Here is a 22216-nt window from a genome sequence, read left to right on the forward strand (position 1 = left end):
TAAATAATAGTAAAAGGGATAAACTCATTAAATAAATAGTAATAATTTTAATAGCAAATATAATTGAAAAAGCTAATGATATTAACAATAATAACAAAGTAAACAAACAACTACATACATGTATCTTACTTTATAAACAAATAATAACAGTAATAAAATATATGTATCAATAAAAAACAAAAAAACTTAAGCAAATAAAATGATGAAATATGTAGTAATAATAGACTAAATAAATTTATATATTATTCCAGATTATAGGAAAAAGGAAAGTCTAGACATCACATATGATTCCTTAAACATATACACTTTTGTATGTAAATTATTGTTGAACGAAGGTTTCATTTGACAAGCGATATCTAGGGTTCTATTCAATGGAATTTTTGAATGCGCCTAGAATATTTGTCCTCAAAAGTTATTCTAAGAATTTGAAAGTTATTTTTATGCATGAAAATATGGTTTCAATCCAACAGATATTCTCTTTTCAATATAATATTTGTCCTCAAATACTTGTTGGTGCTTCATATCATATGATGAGACACTCGATTGAAGTGTGAAAGACTCCTCAAAATATGACATACAATAGCAAATTATTGGTGCATAAGAATGTAAAGAATAATGTCTTGTAAAATGTAAAATGTGAATTGTTTTGTCATGCATATAATAATTTCATGGCTAGTTAATGGAAGTGTGGTTGTTAGGATGTGGGTGTCCAAGGTATTACAATTTGTGTATGGTATGTAGATAGATATTCAACCTTAAGTTTTATTGACAAATTAATTTGTTTTTATATTCTAACTTCAATGGCTAACATTGCAATAATCAGATGCAAGATTATTACGTTCTTGTTAATTTGATTTGTAATTGATTGGATACGTAGGTGGCCATGACTCCTTAATGATCATAATAAGAGAACCTTGTGAGCATATACTAAAGTACTAAATATCCTTAAATGGAGTAGATATTGTTTTGTATACATGTGGTTCACACCATGAATTGTATCTTCTTCAAAAACTTCTAACACATTTTAATAAATATGTGGTGAATACATTGAGATCGTGTACCTCTCTACACATTGATGATTGTATGGTCTCGGTTATGCCAAACAATTTTTATAGACACATGGTATATATCATGATATTATATTCTTTTATCATCCAAAATGATGGGAAGTACACTCCATGGACATCTTTATCACAGGGACCATGGTGACTGTTTAGCATATGATCTTATCAACTGAACACAACTGGTGATTGTTTGGCATTTGACCTTATCAATTGAGAGTATATAAACTTTATAAGTTGGATCCATATTTATGAATATTGATATTTTTTTGACTTTATTTTATGGTTTGAGATTGATTGCAAAATTTTATATTTTGGAGGGCAGACGAGTGACTTTTGAACTTCAAGACAACGATTCATTTTGAAATGGGGCTAATTGAATTTCCCTATAGGGGCCAACATGCCTCTTATCTTGGAGTGTTACATTTCCATGGGTCACTACCAAGTCATGAGGAGTTGCCTTCCTCAGAGCGCATTAATCAAGGGATTGAGAGTTGCATCACTCCCCAATGGCAAAAACTATGACATTTACCCCTCCATTACATGTAACTATGGAAATCTCCAAGGCTTTGTAAATTAAACTTACAACAACACATCTTATTAGTACACCAATGACAAACTATATTTGTCTTAATTTAAAAGTTAGTTACTAGACAAATATCTTCATCTTCAAATATTTGTCTAGAGCTAGAGCTTACACCCCTCCTTGGTTACGGCTCTCCAAATATTTGTCTCCTTGTAAATCATATCCGAATCTTCTTATCTAATTTCCACCACAAAGGCACTAAACTTAAGCTTCTATCTTAAGTATCCAACAGTTTGAGCCAAAAGACTCCTCAATACCACCATACATGCTTTATTTTTTTCCATTTCATGTCTTTAGTGCTAAATATTTTAATAGTTAATAATTATGTGATTAAGAGATGTTGATTTAAGCTTTAACCCTTTCCTATGTATTTAGTTGTTAGGTTTAGGATTTGTTTGCTCATTCTAGGTGTTTGCATGTAGGCTTAATAGCAATTTGACACCCTTGCCTACTCCATATTTCCAACAATAGAGTAGAAGTTGTCTATACCCCACTGATACCAATGTTAGGTTAGTTTGAACTAATTGGAATGAAGTATAGCAAGAACTAAATCGTCCACATAACATGGCACCGTAAGTATGAAGCACTACATAATGCACGAACCTTTGTAATGTTTTGGCCACAATCTTGAATGAAGCTCTTATGGGATGAATGTGTATGAAGACGTGGACCACCCACAATTCGGTATCAAGACCCAATAAAGCATCAATGCTTCATGGGATTTTCCTTGACACACAATTCCAATCTAAGAGGAAGGAGTTGATGTTGCAATACAAGAGATAAGTTATGAGACCAAATATATATTGCATCGGTAGATCAAAGTTTCTTTCAAAAATTGTTTATGTGGTTGATATCAAAGTATAATTATGAAGAGACTTTGTAATGAATGCATTGCTAGGCCCACAATGTTGGTTTTGTGACAGACAAACCACTACACTACATATTGTGTATGTACATATATATAACAATGCCCAAACCTCCAGAAGCACTAAATGTTTCAATGTCTTGTATGATGTATAAGGGCAATGCTTTTAGTTTGCACTTAAGCATCCAATGTTTGTCGTATTATTTCTCTTATGAAGCACCTCTCATTTTCTTCTTTTCTCTTTCCAAACAAAATTCCAACCTTTTCCTCCATTGTAAAGTAAAATCCCTCATTTAAAATTTCCCATTTAGATATTATTTGTAGCTTTAGTATAACTCACCTTTCGCCTAACCTTTTCTCTCCACTCTTTTTCACTTTAAAATGAACAAAATGTCAAGACATCCGTCCAACTAGTTTATAACAAATTATTATTCTTATCGCACTCATACGTGAACAATTTGCTTGTATTAGACTCAATTTTGTTGCACATACTGACATATTATCATCTTGCTTCAGAAATATGCTTTTCTTTTGCACTCTTCTCTAATGTGTACACATGGACATGAGCGTTTATAAAGTGTAAGAATAATTGCAAACCAACTAACGTTAACTTCTATAATTAGAAGAGCATGATAACTGCCCCAATTTTTTAGCATGGGTGAATAAATAACATATGTAGTTTGAATCTCTCTCTCATACACACACACGCACACATCAAAACAATTTCCGGCCATGTTATCAATAAGTAAAATCAAATAATTTTTACAATTATGCATATGTGTGTTGAATAAACGTTGGATATCATCAACATATCAAAGTCAACATATTGATCTCCTTAAAGAAAGACATGTGCTTGAAAAATCATAACTAACTAACAAAAGACCATGCTAACTAAGGTTTTCTATTTAAAGGTGATGCTTATACAACAATATTGTTTTGGCATTTACTTATTAGGAAAATTTGTAATATACATGAAGGTTTAGCCCTATTACCAACAATAGCACTATTGTTGGAATAGTTATTCAGTCATGTGAAAGATTTTACTGGAACCATTTAATCTCCCAAAAGATAACATCTTTGATTTCCAAGATTAATGACAAGGACCCCATTAAGTGTCTTAGCATGCTATCCACCTTCGAAGTTCTAGTATGTCAATGCATCTAAACATGCACACAGTGACGGGGCCATTGTTAACTAGTAATCTTTTATAACTACTTCCAAGAGCAAGAAAGTGTCTACCATATTCCATTATGTCTCCTTTGTCTTGTGTTCACCATCAAATTCCAATTTGTTCTAATACAATCTTCATGTATTATTTGCTTTTCACATGTGTGCACCTTCAAGTTTTCAACTAGCATGATGTCTTTCATGCTTTCAAACTTCAAAATGTCATCATAAAGTGATCGGTAGGGTGATTCCCCACTCAACACAAACATCTAATCTACAAATTGAAAAAATGCCATTTACATACCTTTTAGGTTCCCTCTACTTATTCTCGTCCACATGTAACGTGAATATACACTTTTAGGCATTACTTTTACTATTTCTCACATATGTCGTCATAATACAATTGTTCCACTAAATCCTATTGTAGCATTTGCAATGTGTGGCTAAGGTCAATTTGCAAAAACTCTCATTTATAGCTTTGGAAATTTGGACGCATATTGACTAAACCTAGCTAAATTTTGAGATTATGAACCCGACGTGAAGCACTGATGAGGGGGGCAGAGCAGTAAATTATTTATATGGAATAGAGGTGTGGCTCAAGATGATGAGGGTCTATTAAATGTGTTTGAGGAGTTTCATTTCGAAGATAATTGCGAAGTTCAAGATAAAGTCCAAGATGATGAGTGTGTGTTAAATGTTGAGTAACACACTGCCACTAGTCAATGTTGAGTCGATGTTGCTAATGTGACAACCCAATGCCTAGGGGTCCAATTAGTCGTCGTAGCAAAGTGCTTGGAAGACCTAGAAGAATGAACCAAGTCGCAAATCTATATGTTAAACGAGGCCTACACTATTGTATATGAAATCGTCATGTAATAGTTCATGTTGAATTGCCTCATTGCCAGCAATGAGTACCCACCTCCTCAAACCAACTCACCCACTCACCAATGAGCATGTTCACACAATTATTGTGAAATTTTGCAAAAAGGCAACCACCTACATGGATGTTATGATTCAAGTAGGATCGCACATGAAGGTCATTGAAGCCACCAACATATAGATATTAAGTGTGGATGAAGAAAATTGCAAGGTCACAAGAAAAGTAGCGTACAACATGATATTAAGGGGGGATACAATGAGCTCTCCACTAGCATTATTGTCAAATTTCGCAAGCTAGTCGTGCTCTTGGATAAGATTTGTGTAGAGCTTGTTTTCCAACTAGAACCAAAGTTGGATTTGAATAAAAAGCAAGACCACACTCAAACTCATATATTGTCTCAATCAAGTTGAGTCATGACCAATGCTACCAACCTTTACGTTGATGGCTAGCAACGTCACAGTCAAAAAAACATGTTGGCATATTGTGACCAAAACACTCAAAAGGTTGGTTTCCACTAAAGCATACAAAAAGTGGAGAGACAGTATTATCTTTGCTAGTTAGTTAGATTGTATCACAATTGTTGGTGACCTCTCTTATAAATCCAAGTTGTGGTCAACATGGATCACCGGGGAAGTTTATTCTTAAAACCATACTAGCTTGATTAGGATATGTCAATGAAAGAGCTTTCCCAACAATAGGGGGGCATATATGTGAACAAAGCGGTTTGAGCTTAATCCTTGATGTCTAAATACTTTGATTCCTTCTCCTTAAACAGGTGTTCGAATAAGAGTGCAATATGTGATGTGTGAGTGCATGTGTGAGACATACGATGTGTGATTGCCACTTGGTGTACATGTCCTAACGTATGATTTATGAAAGCCATGTTTTATCTAACTCAGAACATTGTGTTTGATAATGGATAATGTATTATCCTAGTGGCTTATATCGATTGGTTCATATGTGAGCTTATGGGTTCAACACAACATATGACACTTGCAATACTATTTGAATTTATTTTCATATCGTTAAACGAACCGAACCCATTACATATGACACTTGCAACACTATTTGAATTTCTTTTCATATCATGAAACTATTGCTTCACAAAACATGCATTTGAGATAAGCTTGAGGTGCTTTGTACTCACATTTGTCCTCCTATTGTTGGGAAAGCTCTTTCATTGGCATCTCCCAATCCACACATTCATCACTCATCCAACAAATTGTTTGGGTGAGCTTGTCTTATAATGGTCATGGATGGTTGAGTGCGTTCTCCTCACACAAGCCATGAATCATTGTTGAGATGGGTGTGCCATGTGTGTATAGCTCCTTATTGTGTGGTGGGGAAACCCTTAGCGTTGGTCCTTTAGGAAGGTGTTAAGAATGATGGGCTCAACCATTATTGTGGCAAAGAGTACAACCATTAGGGGAAGTGAGGGGGAGGGATATAGTTTCTTCCATTTGGCTTGATTGGAGCTCAAGTAACGTCTCAATAGCATAAACTGCATATAACTCCCATCACTTGAAATTTGGATCCAGTATGTCTACGAGGAATGTTATACAACCTATGTGGTAAATTTCTAATACCTTTTGCATTTGTGGTTATATACATAGGGAGTTCCACCTTGCTTGCCCTCAATGCCTTCAACACCAACTATTTGGTGTGTTGGATTCCTCTTCATTTTTCTTGCTTCTTCTTTCCTCTCTCTTGCCTTTCTCGTCAAACTCTTCACTCTTCTTCCTCACTTTCTTGTCTCACTCATTCGTTGATTGTTGTCTCCCATCTATAACAATGACAAGATTCATGAACAAACTTTTTCCGCCATGTCGCTTTTCCACATTAATTTACTGGCTATAGTCATCGATGAAGGTCACAAAGTATTGTCCACCTCGATGTGACGAAGCATCTACATAGCACACATCCGTATGTATTACTTCCAATGGCACTTCTCTTCTCCTTGGTGGTCTAGAGTGGAATGTTTCTTTGTTCTGCTTTCCGACGAAGCAATTGATACACTTCTCCAGGTGCACTCCCTTTACTTCTGGTAGAAGCCTCTGGTCGGCCAATAGATGCAGTCCCTTCTCACTCATGTGGCCTAGCCTCTTATGCCATATTTGTCCCACCGAGTCGGCTGCCACATTCACTTCCGACTTGCACAATCGGGCTTGCATCATATACAATGTGCCTTCCTTCTAAGCTCGGCCGACTATAAGATTTCCTCAGCAAAACTTCCACTTGCCATTCCAAAAACTACCATTGTAGCCTTCGTCGTCCAATCTTCCAGTCGATATTGGATTCAATCTGATATCGGGAACATGTCGAACATCCTTCAGAGTTAGCCGACACCTTGTTGACGTCGTCAGGCAAACACTTCCGATTCCGACTACCTTGCACTCACCATTGTCACCCATCTTTACATAACCATGATCACTGACTATGTAAGTCAAGAAATACGCTCTCGACGGAGTTATGTGGAAGGATGCACCAGAGTCGATCACCCAAGTGCATTCTTCGTTCGCAAGGTTTGCACTTGACTGTTCGCAAATGAACAACAATTCTTCATTGCTCGTAGTAATGGCTGAAGTGCCCTTTTCATCGAGAATCTTCGTAGGTTCGACACCATTACCGACACCTTTGTCCTTCCTCATGTGTCAGCAGTCCTTTTGGAAGTGTCCAAGTTTTCCACAATAGAAGCACACGAGCTTACCTTTGGACTTCAACCTGGCTTGAGAATTTTCTCTCCTTGGTGGACTTCTTTGCCGGTTCCTCCCTCTACCGATGTGTTGAGTCAAATTTAACTCTGACTGGACTAGGACACCCTTGTCCTTCCTTCTCGCTTCCTCATTATGCTTGTCTTCACCGCTTGTAAAGGCAAGTTCTCTTCTTGACAAGAGGTGTTGAGAGTAACCACCAGGTTCTCCCAGCGATCCGACAATGTGCACATCAACAAGATGGCATGCATGGCATCATCGAGGGGAAACTTGGTTGCAGCATGTTGATTTACATACCCCATGAATGTGTTGATGTGTTCGATGATGCTCTCATCGTCTCTGTATTTCAGTCGTACAATCTTTCTCATCAGTGAGGTTTTATTGAGGGCATTCTTCCTTTCATATAAACCTGACAGCTTCTACCACATCTCGTGAGCATTTGTGTCATTCGCCCCATGTTGATGGACACTTACATCGACACACTATCGGATGGTGGCCACCGCCTTTCTGTTAAGAAGTTTCCATTCTGACTCTAATACCCCCGTGGGTATTTCTGCTCTGTCGATCGGCTCGTATAGGTATTTGACTATGAGAAGGTCCTCCATCTTTATCTTCTAGTTTGCATAGTTCTGAGAGTTTAGAACTATCATTCCCGGGAAGCCACTCACACCTCCTTCCATGCTTGCACCTCAAGCTCTGATACCAGTTTGTAGAGAAATGAATCGTCAATCCACAAGGAATGCGTTGAAATACACAAAAGAAAGTGTACACATATTTTACGTGGAAACCCTAAAGCGGGAAAAAACCACAGAGAATAGAGCTTCACTATATAGTGGATATACAATGACGAGATTAGAGTACAACACTCTCTACACCGAATGTATCAACCGCGCAAGGCTCTTGCGTATGTTGTTATAGAACACAGCCATGGTGCCACTTGCACAGTCTCTCTTCACGTTCTCACTCTTCTCTATCATTGGCTACAATAGAGGATCACACACTATTCTCGCAACATGCACACAACTTGCCCTAAGTGTATTTATACTTATACCCTGTATGGGCTATTTACAAATGTAGTCACTGCTATTGTCATTCCTATTATTATCTAATATTAATTATAGTCTCACTAATCAACTAATTGATCCAATCAGTCAGTTGCTCCCTATCTTCGATTGTCGGCTCTCTCTGAACAATTGGCTCCTCCCACTAGAGGGACATATTCCTAACAGTTATATACATAGGGAGTTCCACCTTGTTTGCCCTCAATGCCTTCAACACCAACTATTTGGTGTGTTGGATTCCTCTTCATTTTTCTTGCTTCTTCTTTCCTCTCTCTTGCCTTTCTCGTCAAACTCTTCACTCTTCTTCCTCACTTTCTTGTCTCACTCATTCGTTGATTGTTGTCTCCCATCTATAACAATGACAAGCTTCATGAACAAACTTTTTCCCCCATGTCTCTTTTCCACATTAATTTATCGATGTATATTGTTCTTACTTAGTAACTGTTTATTTAAATGAGACAACTATATTTCTTAATTTGTATAACGATTAGATGTATGTTAATTTTAGATTACATTCATAGTCATGAAGGCCCAATGAGGGAGGTAAGAGTTTTAATATGTGTTGATGTATTATTTGGTCTTTGTAATTAGAGCTCATTGTTGTCTAGGTCCAATCTCTCTATTAACCCATTGTGAGGAAGTAGAGCTTGGTAGTAACACTTGGAAGTGCAACATTCAAAGATATGAGTTACGATGGACACTTCGAGGAAACTCAATATAGTTGTATTGATATTCATGATGATAAGTTTTGGGGGGAATACAATAAGGTGTTAGATAAGTCAAAGTGATAATCATGAAGATTTTTGTGATGAATATGAATAAGGGTTTGTGATGATGATGATGATGATGTGGTGTATATAATAATGGTAAAGTGAGTATATAAATTATGATGATGTAGAATATGGTAAAGTGATTTGGGATGTGTATAATGATGCTATGGGTGAATATTATGTTGATGGCGTAAACATGTATAAAATCCATGTGAATGTAAATTATGAAATTGTAGGGGTTTAAATGTTGTGATTAAAGATGTTATTAATCAATTTATTTGGGATATGTATAGTGAAGCTAAGGGTGGGTATGATGATAGTGTGAAGGTGCATGTGAATGGTGTGATTAAGGTTGAATTAGATGTTGATGTTAATGATGGTGATGATGATGATGATGTGGTTAAGGGTAACCTATCAAGGCTATTGTGATGTTCATGGGTCTAAAGCCAAATAATTAGTGAAGTCAAACTTGAGAAAACATCTTTCCAAATTATCTTTTGAATTCCAAGGTTTATTTGAAGCAAAATAATGGGATAAAGGATTGAAAGTTTGACTAATTAAGATCAAACAAGACAATTACAATCACCAAGAATTCTTGATGGTAAGGTGTGATTTAGGAGTTGTTTTGACTGGGCAAAAATGCAGAGTGAGGAGGAGCATGTACAATGGCAGTTCTCAAAGGTTGAAGTGAAGTTGCCAAGGTCAAACTACATCCATTGTGCTTGTTTGCGACAAGATTAGTACATCATGGTTTCCTTGTATTAACATGGGTTTGAAAAGGAGGTATTTGATAGTAGTGGTACACTCCAACTAACCAGCAAGGGGACACATTGTGGAATCTATCCAAGGTCAAACTACATCCATTATGTGTGTTTGTGATATGATTAGTACATCATGGTTTCCTTGTGTTAACATGGGTTTGTAGGGGAGGTCTTTGACAGTAGGGGTACACTCCAACTAACCAACAAGGAGACACACATTAAAGGGACGGAGAAGGCTTGCACATTTCTCTATCTTTACTTAGTGATTGTCTAGATCAACAAGAGACCTCGATGAAACTAGGACCAAAACAGGTTGCTTATTGCTCAAATAAGCAAACTTGTTATTAACACTTAATTAATACATAATTAAAGTGAAGAGACATGTGTACAACATAACAATGTAAAAATGCACTCATTCATGCCTAATATACATATTTATATAATGGTTCTTGCTACAAGGATGGTGTCTGATTGTTTGCACTTCAAAATGTATTGCTTGTCGCCTTGTGATTCAATGCGACCCATAATTGGATCCTTAACATTAAACTTAATATTGGTTCTTTGCCACTACTTTGATCAAAGGCGCATTTTCATTCCTTAGCTTGAGCTTTCACATCCATGGACACCTTGACCCATGGTAATATTTCCTCCTAAAAAGAAGAATTAGGGAATCAAATATTCATGTATCAAGAATCGAGTGTGTGAGGAACGGATATTAATGTAACTCAAATTAATGCCCTTGAGATTAGGTCGCGAGAGATCAATGCAACATGGAAGAGAATATAAACATATAAAATTCATGACCATTGACTTATGAATGCATTTGCAGAGGGGGTCAAAGTCATTAATGCCATTGTGGATCCAGAAAATGGAGTAGAAAATTCAAAAACTCAAGTACATAAGCATGGGTATGGCGAGCCATAAGATATACGCAGAATCTTATGTGCACATAGTATAGACAAGGTTTTGAGAAAGTATTTATGAGAAAATGGAGATACCATGCCATCATCTAAGGAACACATTAACAACATTGGCATGCTTGGCATACATGTCGATTTTCATAATTTACTACAAGGTTGACTTTATTGTTTATTATTTACTAATTACCAAAAGCCATCACCAACACGAGGCATGCACTTATTCAATTCCTCAAGCAACACAACTCTCTAATAAAGGTTGAATTTACACGTGCTAACCCCATGAAAAGGGAGAGCTTTACCAAATATCATGGTATGGTTGTAGGGACCATTTGGATCCTAGGAGGATGTTAATACATCATAGTTCTAGAGAATGGTACTAAATATAGATCACATTTTAAAATAGTCGCAATGTGGATAAAATCACGAAAACACAATCTAGTTTTGAAACATTTCCAAGGAACATGTTATAATGTGTGAAATTATAATCATAAAAGCGTTGCCTTGAGGTCACACCGATGATCACTTATAGATTCATTATAAGGTTATTGAAATTATAAATTAAAAATTTGTAAACATAATCATAGAGTTAAATCTTTTGTTTCCCAAATTTGAGGTTGTGAGTTTTAGGCATGCCAATGGGTAGCGGTATTAATTGTTCATTACTATAAAAACTCTTCATAATTGCAATTTAATCTTGACGTGAATTTGGTTATGAAAAATGGTTGTGGAACATTCAAAGGAACACATTTTCTACATATGAATTGTAGAATTGATAATATTGATAGAAAACACTTCAAATAATCTGTATCCCAAATTCTTAATTCATTTATTTAACACTAAATTAACCATAACGATTTATTGGCACTAATTGGTACTTAAGGGTAATTGTTATATTCTCTTCCCAAAATGATCTCGTCCTAAGATAGAATCTACATTCAATAAGTTCAAGTATGTCTTTCAAGGATTTCACTAAAAAGCTCTTTACAATTTTGACATACACAACTACACGACCTCACACACACAACTACACAAACTTAATCACTTACTCTTGTCATGTGGAATCATTGTGTCAAGGGTTCAACCAATTGACTAAGGCTCATAACTTGTTATTGGCGTCTATCGTGTTGACAAAAGTTAATATGCATCCAACTATTGTTTTGGAAGTTAGAGACATTGGTGGCTAATAATCACTTATAATGTAAATACATATACACTTAACTAAGTCAATGACAAAAAAAAGTAGATAATTCTCACTTACGTAGTAAATATATATGCACTTAACTAAGTAGTTGACGGACAAAGTGGATGAATATAAAGGTAAGACATTACAAGCTAATTTTAACCTATCTAGATGAACATCGATGTTTATTAAAAGAGATGGATTGATCAACATTTAAATATGTATTGAAATATAACACATCCTCACTTTCGTAGGAATTGTAAAATGTGCATTGGTCTTGATCAATTGAGAATAAGTATTCTAACCTCTTGGCAATAGAACTTCATAGAATACAAAACAACCATGAAATGCTTTTGTACATGTAATAACGTTAAATTTCTTCATCAATATGACAAGTTTCCCTTCTAACCATGCAATGAACACAAAAAAAGGGTAAATAAATGACGAAGGATAAGGCTCACGCAAGTACTTTCCTCTTGATCGAACATGTCATCGGTGAGGATTAATAGAGAATTGTGTGTACACAACACCATACATGTCAGTGATTAGCTCAAAACGTGGGATTGGGTAGTTCACACACTTATAATAAATCATTGTCACTATGTTGGTGGGCGGATTCCTACCTAAGTGAATAGAGAGAATATGGAATCACACAAGGGTAGCTCGTCGTTGCATATATAGTGAAACCCGAGTTTTTGTCCAAACCATAGGGGGTCCATAGATATCTAGAGCAAACACCAGTCAAGATAATTGAATGGTAGCAATGCAACTAGCGCTCGAGACCATTCCTTTGAAACCGACGGCATTTCACGTAGGAAACTTTTTTTTGTTTTGTTTCCGTGTGGTAAGAAGTGTTACAGATACAAGTGACACATAATAAGGAAAAGCAAGAGCCCCCTTGCTCTTTTCTCGTGTCTTACTGCTTGCTACCAATGTGAACCCAAGGAGAGGCAAAAAACAATATCTCGAGAAGTCCAATCATATCGCGACAATAATCCAATCTTTGTGAAGCTTGGGGTTTTCGAGAGCCAGGAGTTTGTGAGGGAGAGAGTGTGGTGGGCAGAGGATAGGAGGGTGTGGTGTTTGAGATGTGTGTGTGTGTGTGTGTGTGTGTGTGTGTGTGTGTGAGAGAGAGAGAGAGAGAGAGAGAGGTGGTAAGAAAGGGATAAGGAGCCACATGCCTCTCTCTCTCTCTCTCTCTCTCTCTCTCTCTCTCTCTCTGTGTGTCTGTGTGTTGTAGAGAAAAAAAGAAAAGGAAAAAGAAAAGAGGATAACAAAGCAGAGGAGGAAAATGCAAAATGAGGAGAATTTTTTTCTAAATAAGAAGAAAAGGATTTTTAGGAAAAATAAAAATAAAATTTAAGAACAAAGGAAAGAAATTCTAAATAGATAACAAAGAAGAGGAGGAAAAATGGGGGAAAAACAAATGGAAATGAAAAAAAAAAACAGTTTTAACTAGGGAAAACAAAAATTTAAATGAATAATAAAAAATCAAGCTGACAAAAATAAAATAAAATTGTGGTTTAAATGAGAACCATGAAGTATAACAAGCATATCAGCACCACCCACCTTCCCTTCACACATCCACCCACAAACAAAAAAGGCTTGGCTTAGCCTAGCCTACCCTAATCCTGCAGTGTAGGGGAGCAAGGGCACCACCATATCTCTCTCCTCCTCCCTCTGGGTTAGGGGTCTCCATGTACTCTGTTTTTGTTTAGGGTTTCCTTGTATTCTATTTTCCTTTTAGGACTCCCTTGTATCTTTGAGAATTTAGGGTTTTATTTCTCTCCATTTCCTCATTTGGCTCTTTTTTTTTTTTGTTTATACTCTGTTCAAATTACATTTTCTTTTTCAAAACCCTACAATGTCTTCTGCCATCATGGCATCTAGAATGCGCCGCCTTTCTTCTCTACAACATCTCTTGAAGAGGTCGAGCCCTCGATCGTCTGCTTCTTCTTCTTCTTCGACAAATGCAATGGCTTCTTCTCATCATCGTCATCTTCATCATCAATTTCCGGCACCATCAACTATGGCTCTGGCATCAAACCCTAGCCTTTTCTTCTCGGCTCGTCCCATATCAATTGAAGCACTTCAGCCGAGTGATACCTTTCCTCGCCGACACAACAGCACAGCTGAAGATGAAGGTAAGATGTCTCAATTCATCGGATTCGAATCCGTCGACTCCCTTATTGATGCCACCGTGCCAAAAAGCATCATTAGGCCGGATATGAAATTACCCAAATTTGATGGTGGCCTCACTGAATCACAAATGCTTGATCACATGAAAGACTTAGCTTCCAAGAACAAGGTTTTTAAATCATATATTGGGATGGGATATTATAACACTTATGTGCCTCCGGTGATTCTTAGGAATATTCTTGAGAATCCCGGATGGTATACCCAATATACTCCTTACCAAGCTGAGATTGCACAAGGTAGGCTTGAATCTTTGCTCAATTTCCAAACCATGATCACTGATCTTACTGGTATGCCTATGTCTAATGCCTCACTCCTCGATGAGGGTACTGCGGCTGCTGAAGCTATGGCCATGTGTACCAATGTTGCGCGGGGTAAAAAGAAAACATTCCTCATAGCTGATCATTGCCACACTCAAACCATAGACATTTGTAAAACAAGATCTGCAGGATTTGATCTTGATGTGAAAGTAGTGAACTTGAGTAAGTTCGATTATAGTAAAAATGATGTGTGTGGGATTCTTGTGCAATATCCGGCTACCGATGGAGAGATCATTGATCTCTCAGATGTAGTGAAAACCGCACACACACATGGTGCAAAGGTGGTGGTGTCAACGGATCTCTTGGCATTGACTGTTTTGCAACCACCGGGTGAATTTGGTGCCGATATGGTTGTTGGGTCGGCCCAGAGGTTCGGTGTCCCTATGGGATATGGTGGTCCTCATGCAGCTTTTCTTGCAACCTCTCAAGAGTACAAGAGGTCTATGCCTGGAAGAATCATCGGTGTGAGTGTCGATGCGAATGGAAAACCTGCTTTAAGAATGGCCATGCAAACTCGTGAACAACATATCCGAAGAGAGAAAGCCACCAGCAACATATGTACTGCGCAGGTAAGTCTTAGCTTTTTTCTCCGTCTGCAACTGTATGGTAGAAGCTCAACTTCTTTGATCATGTTTGAGTATTCCTTAAGGCTGTTTTTTTCTATGTTACTACATGGTTTGTTATATGTTACCTTGTGCTTTTGTTATGCTACTATATGCTTTTGTTATGTTACTACATGTTTTCTTTTACGTTCTACTGCATGCTCTTTTCTGTTAATATATGTTTTTTATATTGTATTTACATTTTTGCTAGTATCTTCTGTTTTATAGCAGTACTTGTTTTTGTTTATGTCACTACACCTTTATGATACTATTTGTTGATTTTATGCTAGTATATGTTAGAGCATGTGCTGATAGTCGCTAGATTTATTATATATAAACAGGCTTTGCTTGCCAACATGGCTGCCATGTATGCTGTCTACCATGGGCCTGAGGGATTGAAACAGATTGCAGAGAGGGTACATGGATTAGCAAGCGCTTTTGCTTCTGGAGTCCAGAAATTCGATCATGTGAAAGTAGAGAAGAAAGCATTCTTTGATACAGTGAAAGTAAGTGTATCAGATGCAAATGCTATCGCAGAAGCTGCTTTGAAACGTGGTGTTAATTTGCGAGTTTTGGATGGAAAAACGGTAAGTTGTTTTACTTGCCAAATTAAAGCGTACTATAAGAAAAAAAGATTATTACTCAGCTACGTTAAAGCATATAAGGAAATTCTTATTGTTTAGTTAAGACCTAATCTAATACCCAACTGGTACTATGATATAGATCACTGTCGCATTTGATGAGACAGCAACACTTGCTGATGTAGATGAGCTCTTTGAGATCTTTGCCAATGGAAAGCCGGTCAGAATTTACCCCTTTTCATCTAACTATTTGAGAAAAAACTGGAATAAGATATTGATCTAAAATCCATTTTTCTCTTATGTTCTTAGGTCAATTTCACTGCTGCATCTCTTGCTCCTGAGGTAGCTACAGCCATTCCAGCATCTCTTCAACGTGAGAGTGCATACCTCACTCACCCAATTTTCAATATGTAAGTGTTGTAAATCTAGAAGCACCACTTGAAGAAAAGAACAAAGAATAATTATGAAGAGGATTTCCTTTTTATATTTATTGCTCATGTACATTGCAGGTACCATTCTGAGCATGAAATGTTGAGATACTTGCATCGGATCCAAGCAAAGGATTTGTCACTATGCCATAGCATGATTCCTTTAGGATCATGCACTATGAAGCTCAATTCAACTGTCGAAATGATGCCTATCACATGGCCAGAATTTGCCAATATTCATCCGTTTGCACCATTGGATCAGGCTGCAGGCTTTCAGGTTAATTATTAAGAGCTCATATGAGGGAGAGTGATTACATCCTGTTCTATCTCTCTGTTATGTTTTCCCTCTCATGCATGATTTCCGTTTCTTATCAATTTATTTTCCTTCTTTCAGGAAATGTTTCAAAATTTGGGAGAGCTCCTCGCTGAGATTACAGGTTTTGACTCAGTATCTTTGCAACCCAATGCCGGTGCTGCAGGAGAATATGCAGGACTCATGGTTATTAGGGCATACCACCATGTGAGTTTAATTATTATAATATTTGGTGCTGTTAGATATTCATACATAGAGAAAGTAGGATAGACATTGAAATGTATACTGACTTTTGTTAAGAGATACATTCATAAAGTAGTATAGATGTGGAAATGCATAGTGATTGTTCTTAAGACATACACATACATAGAAATAGTAGTATATACGTTGAAATGCATAGTGATTGTAATGAAGAGATACATACATAGAGAAAGTAGTATAGATGTTAACACAGCAGTTGTTGTTAGGAGATGCATATATAGAGAAAGGATAGAGGTTACATTTATTATTAAGAGATATATACTCAGAGAAATAATAACAACTGTGTGGGCATTGTTGAAATTTGTATGCAGTCACGAGGTGACCATCATCGAAACGTGTGCATTATACCAGTTTCTGCTCATGGAACAAACCCAGCGAGCGCTGCAATGTGTGGAATGAAAATTGTGTCTGTGGGAACAGATGCAAAAGGAAATGTCGACATTGAGGAACTCAGAAGAGCTGCAGAGACCCATAAAGACAACCTTTCTGCTCTCATGGTAAGCAACCCTGATGAGAACCGACCGGTGTACATATTTCCTCCTTTCAATAAGGCTCTCTATTAACTTCATATTTTGTATGTTAGGTCACTTATCCTTCAACTCACGGTGTGTATGAAGATGGAATTGATGAGATTTGTAACATCATCCACAAAAATGGAGGTCAAGTGTACATGGATGGTGCTAATATGAATGCTCAGGTGAAACAGGATATAACGTTGAACTAATTGGTCACATCCAAGTAGATTCATTATCATCCTTTCCACATCCTTGCCTCTTATTTTTATTGATTTCATTAGGTCGGTCTAACAAGCCCGGGACATATTGGAGCAGATGTATGTCACTTGAATTTGCATAAAACATTCTGCATTCCACATGGAGGTGGAGGTCCAGGAATGGGACCTATTTGTGTGAAGAAGCACCTTGCGCCCTTTTTGCCTTCTCACCCTGTTGTAAGTTCAATTAATTTCTCTATTTCTTAGTTAGTATTATTGTTGATTTGTGATGATTATCATCATAGTAAAAAACTCATCATCATGCTTCTATTTAGGTTTCCTTTTTATGATGATCATCATCAAAAGCTTGACTTCATGTTTTTTTCATTATGATTCAATATATTCATTGCCTATTGATGATGATGATTGTTGCGGTTCTATTTGCTCATTGCTTGTTGATGGTGATGGTGATCATAAAAATGACCAATTTCATGTTTTTTGTCATGGGGTTATTTACTTGTTGCTTGTTGATGATGATCATGAACATCATAAAAAGCTTGATTTCATGTTTTATTGTCGTGGGTTTGATATAGGTTGCAACAGGAGGTATCCCTCCTCCTAAGGAAAAGCTTGAACCCTTAGGTGCCATCTCTGCAGCACCTTGGGGATCCGCCCTCATCCTACCCATTTCTTATTCTTACATCGCCATGATGGGATCCAAAGGACTCCTGGATGCATCGAAATATGCTATCCTGAATGCCAACTACATGGCGAAGCGACTTGAGGTAAACCTTTCCATTTTTCTCATGTGAATGCAGTTCGATGTTTTTATAAAAATCTAATCTATATGCTTTCCTTTTTTGCTTTTTTTTTAATTGTGAAGGATTACTACCCTGTTCTATTTCGAGGAAAGAATGGCACATGCGCACATGAATTCATCATTGATTTGAGGCCATTTAAGGTAATACAAGGAACACAATCTCTTCATAAAGGATTTTTGTAGGTAACTAGAGAGATGAAATTTATGTTTTCTGGAATTAACGCTCAAGGATCTCTCTACTACCACTTCTTGAATACAGGCAACTGCGGGATTAGAAGCAGAGGATATCGCCAAGCGTCTCATTGATTATGGATACCATGCACCCACAATGTCATGGCCAGTGCCTGGGACTCTCATGATTGAGCCGACTGAAAGTGAGAGCAAGGTATGGATCTATCATGCTGAATTGACATCATGTAACCAAAACCAAAACAAAAAAGATTATGTCAAGAGTACGTTTACCTTAAAAACAAAACCAAAAACCCTAAGACCCTTGATTTAGAATCGATAAAAGTCAATCTTTACTGAACCCTAGATACTAAGCATGAACCAGCCATTACAAAAATCTGGTTTTTGATAGATTGTTATCTTTTATATAGGCTGAGCTTGATCGATTCTGCAATGCGATGATCTCAATCCGCCATGAAATCCAGGCCATTGAGAATGGTACCGTGAGCCAAGAAGATAATGTGTTGAAGGTGAGGTTTTTTTCAAGGCAATACAAAACAGAAAAGAAACTTTACAAAGAGAAGATAGAGGAATTATATGGGACAGGTTTAGGTGGATTGTTGAGGGCAAATAAAATATATTGGTTTTTAATACCCTTACTCTGATGATGATGAATCAGAGTGCACCACATGCTGCTTCGGTCGTTCTGGCAGACACGTGGACGAAGCCGTATTCAAGGGAGGTTGCAGCTTTCCCTGCATCATGGGTTCGAGCTTCCAAGTTCTGGCCAACAACTGGTGAGTTTTGTATATATTCTTTTTTTAAAGCATCAAAGTGCTAATTAGATTCAAACATACCTCATAAACAATGCCTAGTTACAACCAAATTAATAATTGCTTAAGAAAAAATAGATCTAGGGAAAACTTCGAAATACCCCCACTATCTCCTCAAACCCCATGGGTCATCCCGTTGAACCCAAAATGAATTGACCCCAGAAAATTTATCAAATACTGGTCCAAACCAGAAAAGTAATCCTTTGCTTTCTGAAAACCCATGAGGTATATGGTGGTAATTATCCTGAAAACCAGGGGTGCATCTGAATAATAATACATCTTTTGACTCTTCAAAGAACAATTTCTGTCGTAGAGGAACTCATTTCTTATGTCGATATACGCGAATGTTGTTTCAGGACGAGTGGACAATGTGTATGGTGACCGTAACCTCATTTGCACACTTCCTGCGGCTGAGCCTACATTCGAAGAGCAGGCAGTTGCTGCTTGAGTTTTCGAGCAGTGATGTGTCATCCACTCTACTTTTTACTCAAATCTAAAAAGTAGGGCCCATGAAGCAAAGAAGTATAAATGTCTGTTTATTCTAGCCACATTTCATAATATTTAAATGTTAGAAAATCATCCCTTGTACTCACAATGTCAATCAATGTATGCAAATCATCGCTTGCACGATCCAAGCTGTACAGACACTTGTTGTTTTTAATCATCTCTCATTTCAATTTGTAAATTGTTTTAACCACTCTTCAAATAAGTTCACAAAAAACATAAACCGTCTATGCTGTGTTTGTGCATCAATTGATAAGACAGAACTTGAAAAGTCACCTTCCACATCTTTTGCTAGAACCGTGTGCAACATTTGGAAAATTCCCTCTTCTTTATTGCTTGACCAAATTTCTGGCTCTAAATTAGTGTTCATAGATTTCTGAAAAGCTTTTGAGAAGTTGCAAAAGAAAACCCTACCAGTTAGAATGTAGAGCTTTATAGCGTCTCAACATGAGACAGGTACCTCTCACCTCCCTTAAAATGAAAGGAAAGATGGAGAAGTTGCAAAAGCAAACCCTACTGGTTAGAATGTAGAGCTTTATAGCGTCTCAACATGACTCATGGTACCTCTCACCTCCCTCAAATTGAACGGAAAGATGGAGGACGCATTCTCTAGTATGAGCATGATAAAGTTATACAATTTGGATGGACATGCATTTTGGATTTTCATGGATGGAAGAATTAAGAAGAGTTTAGATTTACCTTTTTTAATTGGTATGGATAGATGGATTAGTAGTGTTAATGCGGAAAAAGCTGTTGGATGTAACAAACTTAAGCTTCATGAAACTAAAATTTTATGCTTTGAAAACATCCATCATGGGGTGATCTAATATGGAAACTCCGGTGAGATGAGAATGTTCATGGTTCTTATTGCCATTAGCGACACCCACATCAAAGATAAATGGCTCAAGTCAGCATGATTACTGATCTATTGTTGTTCAAAGGAATCATGGCATGCGTCTCCATTTATGAATATGGACTTATTGTTGGCCATCTTTGTGCTTATTTAGCTTCTAGATTAATTCAAGTTTTGTTCTATGCCCACTTTAATATTATCAGTTTAGTTGTCTCTCCTGATCTCGCCATACTCAAACGAACCATCAAAATCTGTACTCAAAATGCTGGGATCAATGCATCCACAACATTCATGCAAATGTACTTGAAATCAATCTTTAATATTTTTGTAAAAAGTAACCAACTAATTCCATATTTTATTAACACTACCAATGTGCAGTTTATAGTATTGAGGTCGAGTCTGGTTGCTCTACACCTCTCTGGAAACCAGAGAGGAAACCGTGTTAAGTGTCTGCAAGTGGTTGCTCATCTTCACCTGTGTATGGCTTTTCACCTGTGTATGGCTTTTCACCTGTGTAGGCTTTCCTTCTGTTTAGATATAGAAGACAACTGCACTCTATATACTTGTAAGGTGTGAGGTTCTTCATTTTCTTTCTTCCAGACTATCATAAGGTGGACTTCTTTTGGCCAGGACTTTGTTCACAATGCCTTTCCATGCTACTGCAGGGTTCAAATTTTTCTTTGTGCTTCACTTCCACTATCACATTTCGTCATTTTCTGCCCCTCAGCGTGCTCATGCTTTCAATTTCTAGCCAATATCCATTTTGTTTATGTTTTTTGGGGACATTCCCATATCCATAGACCATGTTCGTAGTTCCTTCTCTTCATTGTCTTTCACAATGTACACATTTCCAGTCTTCTTGGCTTTCTTATTATCTATTTTAAAGCCTGATTCATCGAAGCTATTTCAACATATACAATTGTATTTCTGCTTTTAAGGTTTCAACACATATAAGCATAACCATATCATTGGCCTTTTGTAGCTTCCAACATACACAACGGTATATCTGCTTTTATGGTGTTGACACCTATAAGCATAACCACATCATTGGTCTTTGATCAATAACACAGCTCCATGCAAATCAACAATCTCACTGAAAATATGGTAATTGAGGCAAGCCAAAATAATATTTTTTCCTAGTCATAGTAACACCATTGTCATCTGACAATAAAAAACAGGGCTGGTTACACCGCATCTAGAATTCTGCATGATATTTCAACGAACATGAATGTAGAAATCACAATGAATAAAGAGAAACAGATGGCGTCATAAGTCAAATGTACACACTTGAAAGGCTGCCGAGGTAGTTTATACTCCTCATAATGCTTCTGGTGTGACACTCGTCAAAATAAAAAATGCGTAAAGAAAGTCAATATCTCATTGGAATTATGCAAGAGTTTTGAATGCACATCATGTCTTAATAATAGAACGAACATAAAAAGTATCAAATCATGTGAAGCCATAAATATTTTTTCCTAGTCATAGTAACACCATTGTCATCTGACAATGGTTACACCGCATCTAGAATTCTGCATGATATCTCAACGAACATGAATGTAGAAATCACAATGAATAAACAGAAACAGATGGCGTCATAAGTCAAATGTACACACTTGAAAGGCTGCCGAGGTAGTTTATACTCCTCATAATGCCTCTGGTGTGA

General features: G+C 37.0%; 1 protein-coding gene and 1 long non-coding RNA gene across 3 annotated transcripts; one reads left to right on the plus strand and one right to left on the minus strand.

The window, feature by feature from the left end:
* Positions 1-13668: 13668 nt before the first annotated feature.
* On the plus strand, positions 13669-19881 carry LOC147849296 (glycine dehydrogenase (decarboxylating), mitochondrial-like). The gene is made up of 15 exons (XM_087337670.1): positions 13669-15047; positions 15422-15667; positions 15804-15881; positions 15971-16071; positions 16171-16366; positions 16484-16609; positions 16975-17160; positions 17247-17360; positions 17460-17612; positions 17969-18160; positions 18259-18336; positions 18455-18580; positions 18795-18893; positions 19043-19160; positions 19553-19881. Exons 1-15 carry the CDS (start codon positions 13827-13829, stop codon positions 19642-19644), a joined length of 3126 nt encoding a protein of 1041 aa, XP_087193796.1. The 5' UTR covers positions 13669-13826; the 3' UTR covers positions 19645-19881.
* LOC147849297 (uncharacterized) lies at positions 17969-20936 on the minus strand. 2 transcript variants are annotated; one of them, XR_015531807.1, is made up of 3 exons: positions 20922-20936; positions 20265-20804; positions 17969-20160 (listed from the first exon to the last, which is right to left on the minus strand). It is a non-coding gene; the product is annotated as an uncharacterized LOC147849297 (long non-coding RNA). The 2 variants fall into 2 exon arrangements; XR_015531806.1 differs by having other exon boundaries at positions 20265-20930.
* Positions 20937-22216: the final 1280 nt, after the last annotated feature.

This window comes from Azolla caroliniana, unplaced genomic scaffold, assembly GCF_043228905.1.
Source record: "Azolla caroliniana isolate FFs.n. ecotype wild unplaced genomic scaffold, voAzoCaro1.0.p SCAF_86, whole genome shotgun sequence".
Lineage (NCBI taxonomy): Eukaryota > Viridiplantae > Streptophyta > Polypodiopsida > Salviniales > Salviniaceae > Azolla > Azolla caroliniana.

Coding starts and splice junctions, on each gene's coding strand:
- LOC147849296 (XM_087337670.1), top strand. CDS start 13,827: ATGTCTTCTGCCATCATGGCATCTAGAATGCGCCGCCTTTCTTCTCTA. Junction 15,668..15,803: donor GAGTTTTGGATGGAAAAACG/GTAAGTTGTTTT, acceptor ACTATGATATAG/ATCACTGTCGCATTTGATGA. Junction 17,361..17,459: donor GTGCTAATATGAATGCTCAG/GTGAAACAGGAT, acceptor TGATTTCATTAG/GTCGGTCTAACAAGCCCGGG.